Source organism: Carcharhinus amblyrhynchos, chromosome 30, assembly GCF_965287045.1.
Source record: "Carcharhinus amblyrhynchos chromosome 30, sCarAmb.v2.hapA, whole genome shotgun sequence".
NCBI lineage: Eukaryota > Metazoa > Chordata > Chondrichthyes > Carcharhiniformes > Carcharhinidae > Carcharhinus > Carcharhinus amblyrhynchos.
The window spans coordinates 18,700,553-18,719,358 of record NC_137353.1 but is presented as its reverse complement, the minus strand read 5'-3'; the positions used below and the strand labels follow the sequence as shown (position 1 = coordinate 18,719,358).

At 40.2% G+C, this 18,806-nt stretch overlaps 1 protein-coding gene across 5 annotated transcripts in view; it reads right to left on the bottom strand.

The window, feature by feature from the left end:
* The window catches only part of ubr4 (ubiquitin protein ligase E3 component n-recognin 4), a 203,486-nt gene that overhangs the window by 89,322 nt on the left and 95,358 nt on the right, over positions 1 to 18,806 (bottom strand). For 3 of the 5 annotated variants that reach the window (XM_080215508.1, XM_080215509.1, XM_080215510.1), the window contains exons 47-58: positions 18,440 to 18,603; positions 15,908 to 16,124; positions 15,301 to 15,517; positions 9,652 to 9,684; positions 7,584 to 7,647; positions 7,221 to 7,355; positions 6,537 to 6,711; positions 2,881 to 3,021; positions 2,233 to 2,354; positions 1,871 to 1,982; positions 976 to 1,106; positions 167 to 344 (exon numbers count right to left, since the gene is read on the bottom strand). In XM_080215508.1, coding sequence (XP_080071634.1) covers positions 167 to 344; positions 976 to 1,106; positions 1,871 to 1,982; positions 2,233 to 2,354; positions 2,881 to 3,021; positions 6,537 to 6,711; positions 7,221 to 7,355; positions 7,584 to 7,647; positions 9,652 to 9,684; positions 15,301 to 15,517; positions 15,908 to 16,124; positions 18,440 to 18,603 — 1,689 coding nt within the window. The remainder of the gene's footprint in view (positions 1 to 166; positions 345 to 975; positions 1,107 to 1,870; positions 1,983 to 2,232; positions 2,355 to 2,880; positions 3,022 to 6,536; positions 6,712 to 7,220; positions 7,356 to 7,583; positions 7,648 to 9,651; positions 9,685 to 15,300; positions 15,518 to 15,907; positions 16,125 to 18,439; positions 18,604 to 18,806) is intronic. The other 2 variants (XM_080215511.1, XM_080215512.1) reach the window with 1 other exon arrangement.

Here is an 18,806-nt window from a genome sequence, read left to right as displayed (position 1 = left end):
ATTTTTTTTGTAAAAACTACTAAAGAAAAGGATTTTAGGAATCTTTCTTCATTCTGTTCAGTTCTTTGCAAGTCAGCAAAAATTGTCTGTGCAGATCCCAAGTATCCCATTGCTCCCTAATTCATAATGCTGCAGATCTGGATGAATCAGAAACATTGTACTGTACCTTGCTGATCTTGTTGCAGGCTAAGGGCTATGGCCAGTTCCACCATCGTCTCATCATCTGCATCTGGAGGGATGTCCAACATTGGTGGGAAGCCCTCTGCTCCCGCCAGCAGTGCCTCCAGAGGAGAAGGGTTTCCATTTGTTACATTTTCAGCCGACTCCAAAACCATTGATTCCGACTGGGAAAGAAAGGAAAATGATGTCATAAGCAGATCAAAAAGAAAAGCAGCAGGAGATTTACAAATGCAAACTTTACTAAAACTGCTGCTGATCAAAACTAATCAATACATTTTACAGTTTGGCTAGTTAACTCATCTTCAGTTTCACTACCTAGGAACTGCAGTAACATGTATTATGATGACGATATTGCCGGTGTGATGTAGTAAAGTGATTTTAGTTTCCCCCATCCCCGTTCAATCCCCATTCAATGAAAAGTTTCTATGAATTAACTCCAACTACATCTATTCTTTTCTTCTCATCTTTTAGAACATAGAACATTACAGCGCAGTACAGGCCCTTCGGCCCTCGATGTTGCACCGACCAGTGGAACCAATCTAATGACCCTCTAACCTAAACTATTCCAATGCCTATCCACTGACCATTTGAATGCCCTTAAAATTGGCGAGTCCACAACAGCTGCAGGCAGGGCATTCCACGACCTTACTACCCTCTGAGTAAAGAACCTACCTCTGACATCCGTCCTATAATTACCATCCCTTAATTTAAAGCTATGTCCCCTTGTGTTAGCCATCAGCATCCGAGGTAAAAGGCTCTGCAACAAGACATTGCAGATCTTTACAAAGTGCTTACCACCATCTCAAAGTCTCCATGATCCACTTCACTTTGTTCCTGACTCTCTTGACGGATATTTTCATTGCCTGCCATTCCCGATGGTTGCATTTTATCCTCAGCATCATCATCATCATCATCATCTTTATCACCTGAAAAACAAATGGAGACAGATCTTTAGACTAAAATCATTTGTACTGCAAACTAATGTTCTGTGGTAAAAAACTGGATAAAAGCAAATGACTGCGCATGCTGGAATTTGAAACCAAGTGAGAAAATGCTAGAAAATCTCAGCAGGCCTGGCAGCATCAAAGTTTGACAAAGGGTCATCTGGGCGTAAAATGTCAACTCTTTTCTCTCCTTACAGATGTTGCCAGACCTGAGATTTTCCAACATTTCTTTTTTTGTTTAATGTTCTGTGGTCACTGACTTGGAATCAGTACAGGCTTGAGTTCAAGTAACATTTACACTTCAATGCAAAATCATGCGAACAGGGAAACCTCAAGTATGCAATGCATGTACACTGAAGTTCGCTGGTGTCCTGGGCAATTTTTACACATTGTTGTATATATCAATATGACAATATCCTGGTACAAAATATACACAATGCATTAGAATTCCTACTCCTAATAGTGATCGATTCAAAGTTTTATGTAATGATGATTGTAAACATAGATCTCCACTGCCTTTATTCAGGCAGGGAAGACGCGAGATGAAAAATACATTTTTAATTATCACAAAGGGTGTAATTTTTGTCCTTTAAACAGTACAACTTTGTACAGATTTCAAAGCTTGTAAAAGGGAATCGGTATATCCATTGTTTTTGTGAGCATTAACAGTGTTTGTAACCAGACATTTCAAGATACAATGCATCACTGCATTTTGTTGGGCATTGTTCAGATCTCTCGTTCCTTACCCATTGGGGTGTTGCTGCGAGGAGGAGATGGCAGTGTGACATGTCTACGTTTGCTCCGTGGTCTCAATACACGAATTAGTGCCTGTTTACAGGCAAAACTCACTGACTGGTCCTGAGGAAAAAACAACTCAGAATTATTGAGATCCAAACACTAGCAAGTGCCAAGTGAAGACAGATACTGCCCCTTCACAAAGGGAACTAGCACCAATATAAAAACCATTTCACAACTGCATAACACTAGTGTATATACGCACACTGACTCTCATTCCTTAACAATATTAAAAATGTTGTTCATTGGTCACAAAATGTAGTTATAACATTGATCACAATAAAAAAAAATCTGTTAAAACAGAGGGACTTACAGGACATAGCAGCATCTGCATATAAACTTTTGCAGCAGCGTTAATGTAGTCCAGCTCACAGGTGCAATATCCATGAATAATGTCAATTAGCGCATTCACTGTTGCCTCAATGTGAGTCAGACCTGTACAGAAGATTGAAGACCCAGTGAAAACATTACTGAAGAATATTTTCTTCAACTAAATCTTTTTTAACAATCAGCACAAGTAAAGCAGATGAAGCAGTGAGGTACAGAATAGATATTTATTGAAAAAAATTGCTTTATGATGTTCCTTGGAACATTTTGTTATTGTAGGTATTTGAAAAGTTACTTCTCTCTGTTGCTAACACTCAGCACTCACACTGTAAAAAGGCTAATTACAATATTTATTTTCCTGAGAAAATATCTGATGTCTTTTTGTCACTACTTACAAATCAAAACAATCTTAAATAGTATTCTTATCATTTAGACAATGTGAACCATTTATGTTGCTTTCACAAAAACAGCATAGACAACTATGTTCTGTTAGAATTCTGGCTCCAGTTTTAAAACTTATATTTGATTGGTGGCTAGGATCTTACTTTGGTATATTTTGTCCAAATTATAGCGTGTGTTACTTTACTGATGCACTAAATAAACATGCAGTCATTCTGTTAATTGTTTGTCTTACCAGGCAGGCAGGCAGGAGCCAGGAATGCATTCTTAGGTTTGGAAGCATGGAGCCTCCAGAAATGAGTGACTAATTGCATAATAAAACTGCAGCCTTCGACTTCTGCATTCCTGTGGGTTTGATCTCTTTCATCTGCTCCTTCTAAAATAAAGGATAAAGGATAATTGGCTTTAGGTAGAATACAACAGGTTTTAAATCTGGTACTCCAGAGTATCTGCCTCACCCTACTTTTGTTTCTTCAAAGGTTGTGGCCATAACTAACAAAGCCAGCATTTATTGTGCAGCTCTAATTGCCCTTGAGAAAGCGGCGGTGAGCTGCATTCTTGAGTCACTGAAGTTGTTGTAGTGAGTGTACTCCCACGGTGCTGTCAGGTAGGCAATTTATGTTTTATCATACTTCTTTGTAGCTGTGTGCTACAACAGAGTGGCTTCTTAGATCATTTCAGAAGGGAGTTAAGTTTCATCCACTTGCTTTGGAGCCACATAAGGGTCAGCATTTGTGAACCAGTTGAATGTTTACATCAATCCAGTAGCTTCATGGTTACCAAAACTGATATTAGCCTTTTATTTTAAGATTTTTTAAAATCAGTTCAAATTACAGAATACTATGGCGGAATGTGAACTCATGTCTCTAGATTATTAGTCCGGGCTTCTGGCATCACAAGTCCAACAAAATAACCACTGTGAAGTGTATTCAGCTATTGGTTGAAAATGTTCACATGAAACCCTGTCATTTGTCTTGATCTGCACTAATATTCACATACAAATACTCAGATTAACTGCCCAGCACTCCAACAAGATGCAATGCTCTAACAGGTCTTGACTGCACAATGCTGATTGTTTAACTCTCCATGCATGGTAACCTTCAGTCAGTATAAGGAACACTTCTCTGCTGAAAGTGATTTATCAAATCTGTTTTTGTTTAATCTATACACAAGACTAGACTTCAGTCTTGGCAGATTATTCACCCACCCAGTAGCAGATATTACATCATTGTAAAGATTAAAAATTCATTACCAACAGTCAGCATTACACAATCCTGCTACTGTGGATTCAGAATGGTTAACAGATGCTGCTGGATGAACAGTAAACATTCATTTTGAATATAGTTTTACTGGAACCAAGATAACAATTTGAACTGATGAATAGTAAATGTAGCTTATTCAAGTGTCTGGATCTTGCTGAAATATCCTGATTATCTATCAGCTCAGTTGGCTAAATGGCTGGAATGTGGCTCAGAATAGTGTCAACAATACAGTTCAATTCCTGTTCCAGCAGACTGAAGATCTGTCTCCTTAACCTATCCCTATAAGTGGAAGATATTCACAAACCATCACTGACAAAAACTGTCAAGAAAACATCAGCAGGCAGCCTTTGGGCAGAGCACACATGAACAAAGCATTACTATCCTATTTGTAACTGGTCCACAGTGGAATAGAGACATACAAAATCTGCTTGCATTTGGCAAGATCAGCTAATGCAAGACAATGACAATCTAAGATTAAGCGTATTATGTATTGTACTATGACATCCTCTTACCTTCACCTCCTTTACATTCATTACATCACTCCTACCATTTCCATTAACTATAACAGTCCCACATTAAACACATTTTTATTCTCCTGTCCAGATAGATTATCCTTCAAGGAAACTTGGTCATACTCCCAGCCCAATGGTCAGCTGCCAAACATACTGCAAATCTATTCCTTAACCTCTTCCTACAGCACTGTTCAAAGCCCCAAACATTTCCTCCCTAACAAACATTAAATGTACTTCCTGCAATCTGTTCACGAGAATTTCACCCAAAAGCTAGCGCAGGGCATAAAAAGGGAATCAGCAAATCAGGGGGCTGGAGGCAGCGATACGTCAGTTGTACAAAGCCCTGCTTTGGGACGCTAACCTCAGCAAAGATTTACTGGCCTGGGGTTGGATACAGATTTACCAGAATGGTACCAGGTCTTGATGGGTTAAATAAGACGAAACGTTGCAAAAACTTGGTTAATAGTCCCTTGAGTTTAGACAATTAAGCAGATATCTAATTAAGGTACTTAGACTACATCAGGGGCACTCTGGAGTGAAATCAGTGATTTCCGCACCTCCCTCCCATACAGGGAGTAATAAAAATCTGAAACTCACAACCCAAGCCTCTGGATGTTGGGCCTGTTAGAATTTTCAAAACTAAGTTAGACAGATTTTATTCTGCAAGGATATCAAAAGATATGGATCAAAGGTGGGTAAATGGAGTTGAATTATAAATCAGCTGCGACCTAACAGAATAGTGGAACAGGCTCATAGAACTAAATACTCTGCTCCTGTTTTTATACAACATAGTTTTGATGGGAATCTGTAACTGGCACGTTGACTATCTTCACTCAGTTGAATGTTGCCTAATTGTTAGCATTTTTATTTAGCATTAATCCTGCACTTTCAGTTTTTAAATTTTACTTTTTCAGTGTTCTGTGTGTCCACGCATGCGTGTGTTTACAAGTGTGGGCACCTGCATCCACATCGGTCTGGATACATGAATGCGCTCAGTTCAGAAACTTTTCCCTTCTCTAGTGAAGTTCGTATCATTTTGTCCTCTATCTTTTCGCTCAAATACTGGAATGATGACTGAATATGATCCATTAGCTTTTGGTCTCTTGTCACCTTTTCAAAACCAATTTGGCTGGACATTTAACCACTCTAGTTTTTGATATCTGCTTCTGTCTTTCCCCTTCTATAATACTATCTTGTTTTATTCGCTTCCTGTTTCGAATCCTGATGCAATACCTATACTCAGAACACTAACTTTTCTGCTGGGCAGAAAAGTGGCAGATGGAGTTTAACCCTGATAAGTGCGAGGTGATTCATTTTGGTAGGACAAACTTGAATGTGGATTACAGGGTCAACGGCAGGGTTCTGAGGAACGTGGAGGAACAGAGAGATCTTGGGGTTCATATCCACAGATCTCTGAAGGTTGCCACCCAAGTGGATAGAGCCGTGAAGAAGGCTTATAGCATTTATGAACAGGGGGTTTGAGCTGAAGAGCTGTGGGTTATGCTACAACTATACCGGACCTTGGTGAGACCACATTTAGAATACTGTGTGCAGTTCTGGTCACCTCACTATAAGGAATACGTGGAAGCACTGGAGAGCGTACAGAGGAGATTTACCAAGATGCTGCCTGGTTTGGAGGGTAGGTCTTATGAGGAAAGGTTAAGGGAGCTGGGGCTTTTCTCTTTAGAGCGGAGGAGGATGAGAGGCAACTTAATGAAGGTTTATAAGATGATGAGGGGGATTGATAGAGTGGACATGCAGAGACTATTTTTTCAGGTGGATGTAGCTGTTACTAGGTGGCATAACTACAAGGTTCATGGTGGGAGATATAGGAAAGATGTCTGAGTTAGATTCTTTACTCAGTGATTGGGGCGTGGAATGTACTGCCTGTAGTGATAGTGGAGTCTTTAGGAACTTTCAAGTGGTTATTGGATAGGTACATGGACCACACCAGAATGATAGGGAGTGGGTAGCTTGATCTTGGGTTTGGACATAGAACAGTACAGCACAGTACAGGCCCTTCGGCCCTCAGTGTTGTGCTGAGCTATGTTCATCCATTCTCTTTATTGATACAGCAGCCTGTTGGGATACTTCCAGTATTTTCTGAATTTGCTCACCTTTATCCGTTTGTGGTGCTTTCACCTCTGTGAAGTGCACGAGGTTATTGGGTCGCATCATTGCAATGGAACGTGCTGTGATTATCAGCCGCTGGAATACTTCTGGATCAAGGTCACGACCATCCTTGTTCCAAGTATTCAGAATCTGCACAGCATTATTCAGCAGAGCTTGATCCTGATCAGACAAAGAGAACTATTTGAGCACATCTTGCTGAGGATAGTATAATTATGTGACTCGTACATTACAAACCAGTTGAATGCCTGCTACACTTTCACACAATCCTTTTCTGGTATTATAAACAGCACCAGAGTACTTGCAGAACAAAGTATCTCTTGTTGCAGCATCTTCTCTTATACATGATGGCATATATTTTCTTGCTGAGTTGAAGAATGAAATGGGAAAGCCAAAACAGATTTTGGCATGAAAGCTTAGCTGATTCCATCAACAATCTGAAAGTAAGCCAGTCCAGTGCACCCGGTACTGCTCCAAGCATGCTGTAAATGCATTAAACATTGTAGCCCAGTCACTATCTGGCTTGTGCTCTTCAAAACCAGTGAAACTGTAGCAGTGAAGTTTCCACTTCTCAACCCCATAATAAATACATAGCCTTGCAGACGCCACTAGTGTTAACACAGATTGGTTCCACATAAGTGTGTGAAAAGCAGTTAATCAGCACACGTTACCTTGTGATTGTGATAACTGCCACGGCTACTGTGCAGACTCGCCAGCAGCCCCTTTGTTTGCTGCTGAACAGTGGATGGAGTTGGCATTGACAGCAATGTGGTGGCCAGTTCCAAAGCTGTCTGTTTATTCTTTTCCTGTGAGAGGACAGATATAGTCAGTAAACATTTAAAAGGTAAATTTATATGTTCTCAGATTTTACATTGAGTAACTCGTTCTCTATATATCCTCAAATAGAACACGTGGAAAATGAGAAATCAAAAGAAATTTCTAGCAAACAGCCCTTCCTCACTAATTACTAAGCAAGTAAAGAGCGCAAACCCTTTCTCTCCCTTCCCCCATATCACAAAGGCAAATAAGGTTACCTTTTCAGTTGAGGATCCAACAGCAAAGCAGCTTTCCAGCACTTCCATTGAGCTCACCACCAGCCTAAAGAGAAAGAGAAACATGATTTTCAATTGCTGAACTCATTAATGGTAGAGGGAGGAGAGTTTCTTACTAATAAACTACACATAAAAGGGCTTTGATACTTCCTAAACCAACAAGTAATATTTCTAGGATAATTCTATTCTTTGGTTGCTCTCACAAAAGATGGAAAGAAGAATGTCTCCAAAATTGGAACACATTCAATACTTAAGACCAGAATTACCAATATTTTCCTCCAAGGCTCAAATGGTTAATTTACTTCTGATAACTAAGGGCCTGCGCACCATTTCTTAACAGCATATTTAAAAAGCCATTTCAGATGAAAATTTTTGTTGAGTTCAAACTCAACTCAGGGAAAATAAAGGCAGCCTTGCAGCTGAAGCACACATCATAAATAGTTTTGTTTTTGAACAAAGGATCGTAACTGTATACAAGAACATTAATAGTACAAATTAATACTTAGAAAAGTTAAATGAATGTGATTATTATAACATTATGCAACTTAAGCCGAGAGGGATAATTCAGAGCTTCAGACAATGACTTCCAATGTAAATCAAAATTGCAACAGTGACAAAGGAGGGAGGCAAATGGATTTTGAGTGAATGGAAACAGTTCTGAAGGATTATAGAAAAAGCTTTATAAACTTGAAATCCAGCAGACAACATTGGGATATGGATGGACAAAAGTCAAAAGCAAAAATTATAATAAATCCATGCCCAAAAGATGAAGTCCAACAATTCACGTTGTTGCTATATCATTCAATTCCTTCTAAGTTCCTAAACCCATTGATATTACTGCTTCAAATAGTACTTGAATCCTTTATCACACTGAAGGTTTTCCATGCTGACCCTGTACCACATTATTCAGTTCTATTCACAATCTTCAAAATCTCAACAAGATCAACTGGACATGAGCTTTGTTATTCATCCCTGATCGCTGAAAGGGCAACACAAGCATTCTGATGATCAGGTAACACAAGTATTTCAGATGGGAGTCTAATTAATGCCGTATACATCAATATCCCTCTAGTCCTGCAACAAATGACTATAGTGACTGTTTAATATAGTGAGTCACTGTAATTGTATCAGCTCACTGCTCCACTCTTCCACTTAGCATTTCCCCCTTTGGTTCCTTGTTCTCTTATTTTATTCTTATCCACATTTAAAGTCCTCTCCCACATTACTAATTTAACTGTAATGTCAAAATCCTTCTGAATCTGATAGAGTTCTCTCTCATTACATGCTCTTCCATTTATTCTGGCACTGTGCAAAATTATGAAGATTTCACTTCTGAACTCATATTCAAACCATTCACATCAAAAACAAAACTTTATCCGCACATCTCCAATTCTGGCCTTTTACGCAGATCCAATTTTAATTGCTCCACCATTGGGGTCTTCCATCTTCCAAGGCCCAAAACTATGGAATTCCCTCTCTAACCTTCCCAGCTCTTTATGTCTCTCTCTTCCTTTAAGGTATCCGCTAAGACCGACCTCTTTGGTCAGGTTTTTGATCATCTGCTCAATACCTGCTTAATGTCAAATTTTGTTTGACCACCGTCCTGTGAAGCACCATGGGACATTTCACCATGTTAAAGGTGCTACATAAACACAAGTTGCTGTTGATGAATAAAGCTCACCAACTTAATTTACTCTAAAAGCACTTGCCAATATAACCTCTCAAGAGATAAAAGAACCAAAATACCGACAGCTTTAAAAAACAAATACATGCAGTCTGGAGATATTGTTGCAGAATTCAATTGCCCAGTAAGTTATTCATACTTCCACATTGATGGGAAATTTGAGGTCTATCCATACAAGATGTCTGATATGGCTTAAGATGATTTCATGGATTTAAACATATTTCCTGGGTTCAGTATTATTTTGAAGAGTCTTCAGTTCAAATGACAACATTGTGCGTGGTTACTGTTGTTCTAAATAGTGAGATGCCACGAACACAGACACAAACATAAGAGAGAATAGGATAAAGAGAAAGGAGGGATACTAACCGGTCTAAGGAGCTTAGGGATTCAGCCTCACAACTTTCAGGGAACAACAGAAAAGAAAACCACGTGAGAACTTTAAATAAAGTAAACACAATCCTTTTACCACTTCAGAAAAAGAAACTGAAAGAGAAGACGAGCAGCCAGGCATGCAGAACCTGCACACAGAGGATGTGATGGGTCATGCAATGAGATTGCTGCGAACATTTGGCCATCAGCACAGAATCCTCACAGAAGGATGGCAAGCCTGGTGGAGATGGATTACTTGCAGTTCTCAGATTTTATTCCTACATGATCCCGTTCAATGCACTGCTTGCAATTGTGGAAATTGAGTCAGTAAGCACACAACCATGCTCACAACCAAGATAAGCAGGTTGTGGGGGAAACCCCTTGGGAGATTTCAATTTCAAATGGAGAAGAATACTGGGGTTTTAAAAAGCATCGTCTGGTTTCCAGTCCGAGCGTATAGGATTAGTGTAGAACTTGTTACCATTCAGAAAAACCCTGAAACATTCAAAACCACTGACAGCAATACCTGACAGGCTGAAAATACTCAGGAAACATATCCATTTGTTCTGAGTGCTTGCCACTGACAACTTGAGCTGTCAGATTACCCTCACTTTCCCTTCCTCCACTCTTGTCTCAACATTTAAAGATCTGGTTTTCCTTAAACCCCAATTCCTTGTATCTGTTCTCCAAGTGTAAACACACTATTTGTAATTCAAAACTTGCCATTTTAAATTGATCAGTTTTCTTTAAACATCTGGAATTGATGTTAAGCTATCAATGCTTTGAGCAAGACCATAAAGTCCATCAGCTCAACATAAAAAAAAGCATAATTTTACACACCTCATAGGGTCTTAAGTAAGAGATCCTCTTATCCTTAAGTTTACTCAATCTTTTTCCTTGATTCAACAAACTGCCTTTCTATGGTGCCTTAAACATAAAAAACCCATAGTGCTGGGCAGAGCTAGAATCAGTCATTTTTTTCTCCCTATTCTTTCATGAGATATATGCCAGTCCTTCAAATGAGTGGTTTAATAGGCCATTCCAGAGGGCATTTAAGAGACAAGCACATTACTGTAGACCTGGAGACACGTGTAAGCCAGACCAGGTAAGGATGGAAGCTCTCCTTCCCTAAAGGACATTAGTGAACCAGATGGATTTTTACAGCTATCAAGTTTCATGGTCATTACTGAAACTGGCTTTCAATTTCAGATTTTATTAATTGATTTTTAAATTCCACCAGCTGTCGTGGTGGAATTTGAACCCATTTTCCCCAGAACATTCATCTGGACCTCTGGATGACTTGTTTAGTGATATTCCCACTATGCCACCAATTTAACCTCTATTCCAAAAGATGAGATAACGTGAAAGGAAAAAGAGGGATTTTCTGGAATGATTGTAACAGGGGGAGAGATGAAAGAGTTTAGGGATGGAGTTCCATGGCATTAGGTCTACATGCCTGAAAGCACAACTGTCAAAGTGAGCCAAAGTGAGGGTGACGGTTAGATGCATGAGGCCCAGGTCAAAGCAAATTTTGGGGTTGAAGGGGCAGTGATGCGAAGGGAAGGTTTATAGTAGATTACAGGTAAAAGTCTTGCAGGGATTTAAACTTGTGGCTGAAAATTTTGAGGCATTGGCCAGCTTAGATCAGTGGGCCCAGAAGAGATTGGTGAGCAGTCTTGGTGCAGAGTAAATTTACAGAGGGTAGAGAGTAGGAGGCTAGTCAAGAGCAAACAGCAATAGTTCAAAGAAATGGATAAGGATTTGAGTAACAGGGTTTGAGCTAGGTGTGGATGGAAGCACATTGCGGAGGTGGTTTTTTGGATGAGGATCAAATGATCAGCTCAGGGTTAAATAGGATGTCACAACTGCAAACAGTCCAACCAGAGATAGTGGTGGGGGAGGGAGGATGGAATCAATGATAAGGATATGGAATTTGTGGTGTTGCCACCGACATGGTTTTGGGTTACCATGTTTTGTTGAAGGAAACTGTAGCTGTCTGGGTTTTGGACAAGCAGTCCAATAACAGAAAAACAGTGAAGAAGTTGAGAAACATAGAGGTGGCTATTGTTAGCATTAATACAGTTGGATAATATAATGATGGGGTAACATGTAGATAAAATCAATGATCATTCCTTGGAGGACACTGGAGCAAACACTGAGAAAATGCAAAGAGCAACCTTTGTAGGAGACCTTTTGGCAATGTTAAGCTAGTCATAAATGAAGCTAAGTCGGGGAGGTGAACAGAGGACACTAAAATGACATGGGTCGAGAGGCATTCAAGGAGACTGCTGTTGTCAGCAACGTCAATGACTGCAGGCAGATCAAGAACGTGAAACAGACAGTCACAGGGATTATTTGTCAATTTGATTTGGTCTGTTTTGTTGCTGTGGACTGCAGAGTTGAGAGATTCGAGTGTGGAAAGTCTGGCACGGATTTGAGAGGCAACAGAACATTTAAGGAATCAAAAGGGAGGCTGAAAATGGAGCAGTAGCAAAGTCAAAGAAGTTGAGAGTGGCTGCCTTGTAGGGGTTGACAGTTTTGAAGGGAACAATACCAGCAGAAAAGGAACCAAGTACAATGGTAGCTAACACTGGAAGCAGTAAGAAAAGTTGGCTAATTAGCAGTTTACTATGATGAGATCAAGGAACTAGGTCCTATGCACAAGATGAGTTTGAAGAGGGGAGAAAGGAGAGAGACTAAGGAGAGATGCTGATTCAAGGCTAGAGAGGAAGGATAGTTAATGGGAGATGACAGTGAAGGAGAGAGTAAAAGGAATACATGCCAGGAACTTAAACAGATGTATGATCATGTAGAAAATAAGCATTAATTGTCTTTGCTGTCCAAGATGATCCAGGAATTATAAGCAGTTTTGGTGGAGATGAAAGAGGCCTAATTGCACATGATGTGGTCTAGCTCGATGGATGAATTGCTAATGCAGTTAGCCACCAGATATGCACAAATTCGGCTCTTGGGAGCCAAGATGGGACCATACCAGAGGATGGACCAGGATGAGGCAGCTTTCTGGGCACAAGGGCATCAGAAGATAGAGTTGAGGGAATGGCTGAGCAAATTGACAGCTGCAGAAATATTACGGCAAATGGAAATCCTAAGTCTAGGCAACTGGGACTTTGTAAGTGCATCGATAATTTTGGGTAGTTTATTTTACAGAAGCAGGTGCAGAAGGTACTGAGGATTGAAAGGGAGTAAGGTGAAGAATACGAGAACATTTCTGACCGTATTCTTATAAGTGATCAAGTGAAGAGGCCACAAGGTTAAGTGAGTATAAACAGGAGGAGAAAAGCTTATGTGGAAAGCAGTGGACACAATACAGAGAAAAAAAAGACGTTGAGATGAAAATTTAAAATCACAGAGGATTTGGAAATGCTCAGGGGCTAAGAAAGGGAGAATACTTTGTGGAGAAATTTGGTGTGGGGCTCAGTGGGGATGTGGCGCAAGAGAGGGTTGAGAGGAGTTACCAAATAAAAGTTCTGAGGGATTAAAAATAGTAGATCATGGCTTGGTAACAAGGGCTAAATTGCTGATAGCAGAGATGATGAAAAGTATAGTCAGCCACAGCAGCTTTGGTGAAAGGCAAGACGATGTCAATACTAAACCAAATTTTTGATTTGATTTATTATTGTCACATGTATTAGTATACAGTGAAAAGTATAGTTTCTTGCGTGCTGTACAGATAAAGCATACTATATATAGAGAAGGAAATGAGAGGGTGCAGAATGTAGCTTGGATGTAGAAATAGATTTCAAAAGTATAATATCAAATGCAAACATTCAAAGTAAGGGATGGCTTTTGGTAATTGTTGATGTGTTAACAGAATTCAAGGGGCTGTGCTGGATAGGCAAGCAGAACAGAGGGGTGGGTGAAGTTAGTCCCCAACCAACATATTGGGTGAGTAGGTTGCAAGCTGAGTTCGGCAGCATGGTCAGTGCAGGCTTGGAAGGCTGAAGGGTCTGTTCATAAGAACATAAGAACATAAGAAATAGGAGCAGGAGTAGGCCATCTGGCCCTTCGAGCCTGCCCCGCCATTCAATAAGATCATGGCTGATCTGTCGTGGCTCAGTTCCACTTTCCCGCCCTCTCCCCATAACCCTTAATCCCCTCTCTTATCAAAAACCCATCAACCCGCTTCTTAAAAATATTTAGCGAGGCAGCCTCCACCACTTCAACGGGCAGAGAATTCCAGAGATTCACCACCCTTTGAGTGAAGAAGTTCCTCCTCAACTCCGTTCTGAACTGCCCCCCCTTTATCTTGAGGCTGTGCCCCCTAGTCCTACTGTCTTTTTTGAGCGGGAAGAGTCTTTCCACCTCTATCCTATCCATCCCATTCATCATCTTATACGTCTCAATGAGATCTCCCCTCATTCTTCTAAACTCTAACGAGTACAAGCCTAGTTTATTCAGCCTCTCCTCATAGCTCAACCCCCTCAACTCCGGTATCAGCCTAGTAAACCTCCTCTGCACTCCCTCCAAGGCCAAAATATCCTTGCGCAGGTGCGGCGCCCAAAACTGCACACAGTACTCCAGCTGCGGCCTCACCAATGCCCTATACAGCTGCAGCAAGACCTCCCTACTTTTATATTCAATCCCCCTCGCTATGAAGGCCAGCATCCCATTCGCCTTCCTGACCACCTGCTGCACCTGCAGGCTGGGTTTTTGCGACTCATGCACAAGGACCCCGAGGTCCCTCTGCACCGTCGCCTGCTGCAGTTTTTCGCCACGTAAGTAATAGTCCTTAGTAATAGTTCCTGTGCTGTAATTATCTTTGTTCTAAGAGTATGAGGCAGCTGGGATTGCTGCCTGCACAAAGTCTGCAATGGCCCTTCTGAGGATGCCAAGAGAGGCATAGGGAGTAGCTGAATGTTTATTCAAGACATTCAAGTCTGCAGCAGGGGCAAAAGAGTAGGGAAGCAGAGAAAGTTATCAATTAGGAGAGCAAATATAAAGTGACATGACAGGATGGAGAAGAAAACAGGATAGACAAGTCTGAAAGGGGTAAAGAGAAAAACAGAGAGAATGGTGCAAAACAAAAAAGGGCTCTGATCTGGAATAATAGCCACAATATATACATAAGAATGGATACAGGGAATTCAAAAACAGCATTCATGGCAGAGATTAGGACAGACATGCCCAGGGTTGTAAACACAACAGAGGAAAAAAATGAAAGGAGTAGGAAGAAATGGTTATCTTTATACATCTAAATACTTCCCAATTCAACTGTATTTTGGAACATGAGAAACATACGAATCCACCTGTGCAGAAACGGCAAGCTCAGGACACAATCTGAGATCATGCTGTAATGAAAAGCTTTTCACACAACAGCCACACATGGTTCAGCAAGAAGAAACTCCAAAACGCCCAGATTTTGGTTACAGAACAAATGTTGCAAGAGGGACAAAAGATCATTTCTCATGTAAACAATTGTTTTGTATCATCACTCTTGTCAATTTTTCTCCATTAGGAGTCAAAAGCTTGGGGCAAAGTGTATTTTGACATTTATTATTCAATGGAATCTAATTTACAATGCTGTCAATTTTATGCACTTCATTCTTCATTTGTTCCTCACCAACTGAAGAGCTGGAAGTTAGTAAGCAGTTCACATAACTTCAAGCAGTTCCAGCTTGTGCTTACCTCTCAAGAACAGAGCCGCTGGTGGAAGTTGGAGTGGCTGAGTCCACCTCTCCTGTGCTGTTACTCTGGCTGACACTTGGAACAGCGACGTTATTTACCGAGGCTGATGGGAAATCCTCTGGAGGTTCATCGGGCCAACCAAACTGCTCCTTGGTTTTCCCATAGATTTTTATTGAATCTACCATTGTGACCCCAGCTGGATCAACTGAAGCACCAACTGCAAGGACCAGGGGAAAAAAAGAGAAAACATAACATTGAGATCTTGAATAGAACAAAAGAGATGCACCAGCACATAAGAAATAAAGGTGGTTTGGTCCTAAATCTCTGCCAGAGGTCTAGACTGGGAGAACAGCAATGTACTTATTCCCAAAGAGCAGAAATACCTAACACTTCTTGCATACTCCTAGGCTGAGTTCAGAAAACTGGGACAGAGAGCTAAACAATTATGCAACAGTTACAGGACATTAATACAGAAATACATAACCCTGGCCTGTCTCAACAGGGTCATGATTGGTCAGTGCAAAAAAATTGCTATGATTCTCCTACAGGATAACATGTTCTATAAATTTGGGATTGCATGCATTTCTCCTGGCTAGTTCACACTTACCAAAAATAGTTAGTTTCTTATCAGCCTGTAATGCTTCTTCACGGGTAAATGGGTAATCAAACCAACGAGCTCTTGTCAAGTTCAGTTGCATTGTGCGGCCAAAAATTTCAATGTATGATGGTGCTCTCTCAATGGCCTGTGTCCCAACCTGGATCCGCATCCCTGTCATTACCATGGTGGCATTGTTGTTGACACCTTCCACTGTAAATCCACCTGGCTGTAAAGAACCAAGTAGAGAATTTGAATATCAACCAAAGCAGATCAAATCAAGTGCAAATCTACTGACTATTGCCCAATTATTAAATTTCCTCTGGTCCACTGTTACAGATTGACATCTAATGGGAAAGATATGCAAGCCGAGGATTAACCATTCTTCTTATACCAACCCACAGCAAACACATTTAAAATGACAGCAATAAACTAAATGAGAATCTTATTACTGTTATATGTTACTCTACATTGGAACCTGGTCCACTTCACTGCAGACATTGGAAAAACAAGGAGAAAAGTTTTTAGGAAGCTTTTGAAAATAGGAAGGCAATGTTTAGACAAGTTTGAGGTACAATGAGTGAAAGATATCCATAATGGTGAGGTGCAGGGGCTGTGGAACAAGGAATAAACCGAGAATGGAGTCGTGAATTGTTTGCACAAATATTTGGCGAAAAATCACCAAGGATAAGGATTTTTAAAATTAATTTGCTGAGTGATGAGCCAGTAGAGTTTTGCAAGAATACAAAGCACAGATCCTTCTGGAAGACATGTACTGTGGAGGCCATGTGAGTCAACTGAGATGATAAGGCATGGAGGAGACAAGGAAACAACCAAAAAAATGTGAGAGAAGTGATTAAAAAGCTCAGCAACTCAAGTCAGTTGACAGAAGGAAATTTCAGACTAGTGTATGTATGTTTGGTCCCTCTAGACTTTGCCTGAGGTGGCAGTTGAGTAGATGGACTGAGCCAAAATGATAGGTGCATAAATGCTTATATGAAAAGAAGGTAGCCTTTAGTTTTCTGGATACTCAGCTATTGAAACTGCTGCAATAAGTAAGCATATTGTAATAAACTTAGTTCATTTCATCACATCCTCAACAACTGCTGCCGTTGACACCATGTGTATTAGAACCCAGTATTTCTGTTGCACTTTTAAGATTTTTATAAAAAAGTGTTGCAGCAAGCAACATAGCAAGGACACAGATGTCTAGCAATACATGTCAACTACAATTATTATTCTCAGATTACCAACTGCAATATGTCCAATCCAAGTTGCTAAGTGAATAGTAGCTCCAGTTACACAGCAAGAAACCTTAAACATCATCCCCTCACATCACTGATAGCAATCAGTGAAATGTCCAGAATGTGAATTTGGCATTTGGTATTTCCCAATCATCAGTCTTGATAAGACCACACTGGTTAAGATTTCCAAATCTTGTGTTATTGTGCTTTGGGAGCTAACTTAATTCAATCTACATTGCCTTAAATTTTAATTAACATTTTAAAAATCTGTATGGGGTCCCCTTTCTACCTTCTACAAGAAACATAGATTGGCGGCACAGTGGTTAGCATTGCTGTCTCACAGCACCAGGGACCTGCATTCAATTCCCAGCTTGGATCACTGCCTTTGCGGAATTTGCACATTCTCCCTGTGTCTGAATGGGTTTCCTCCAGGTGGTCTGGTTTTCTACCACAGTCCAAAGATGTACAGGTTAGGTGAGTGATTTGACCATGCTAAATTCTCCTTCACTGTGGCCGGACAGGTACCGGAGTGTGGCGGCTAGGGGATTTTCACAGTAACTTCATTTCAGTGTTAATGTAAGACTACTTGTAACTAATAAATAAAACTTTAAAGAAAAAGATGTTAAGTCTCAGATTTCCCATCTTTGAATTGATTTGGGCTCAGAGAACAATGTCCTTTAGCAAAGAGTCCAAAATTGCAATAAAATTGCAGATGCAATTATATTTGGTAAAATTAACATTTCAATTTATCATCAAATATATGCAACATGTTACAAACCTCAGTAAACCTGCCTGTATCTGCACATTACATTCCGTTGGTAGTTGATAATCACACAAATTTTCTCCCTTACCAAGCAATCCAAACATTGCCAAAAGAAAATTCAAAGAACGTATCAAGAAATTATTTCCACTGGCAGAAGAGCAAGGAACCAGACAATACAGATTTAATACTATTGTCAAATTGCCACAGGCAAAATGAGGAGATTTTTGTTTTGTTTTACGCAGCTGGTTATGATGTTCTGGAGCGCGACCCAAATTTAATGGCAACTTTCAATAGGGAACTGGTTATATACTTGAAAAGGAGAGTGAAACTAATTAGCCCTTTTGTAGACCTGATGAACCAACTGGTCACTAAAGTGCTATGCCTTCTAGTATTCACTGTCTACACTTTTCATGCTTCCTGCAATATGGAAATATTGGAAGGGTGGATGAGGTTTGCCAAGTAGTTGGCAACAGATCAAAAATGAGCAAAACATATTGTGAAAAGAGTTGGTGCTTTTGCTGGCTGATGGACTCATACCTTGGTGCTGGCAACATACATGCCCGTGGAGTTCAGTCGATGTTTAATTTGTTGCATGTTGTACACCTGGAGCAAATCGTTTCCCCCAAACTCAACATCAGTCAGTTGCTGGTTGTGTTCAAAGAAATCAATTGGAAATGTTACCTGACTGGATGTGCGGGTTGCTGTGAACAGAGGTACGAAAAGAAGCCCATCAGTAGTTAGTCAGTTATTCAGGATGCTACTAAAAGCACCTTCTATGATGTGATGAATGTTTCCGACTGAGAAAAAGTAAACTTCACTTTTATTTGGACTTTTTGTTCAGAATTCAAACTACCAAGCATAGGTTCTACATTAATGCATTCAGTTCAAAAATTATCTCACATTG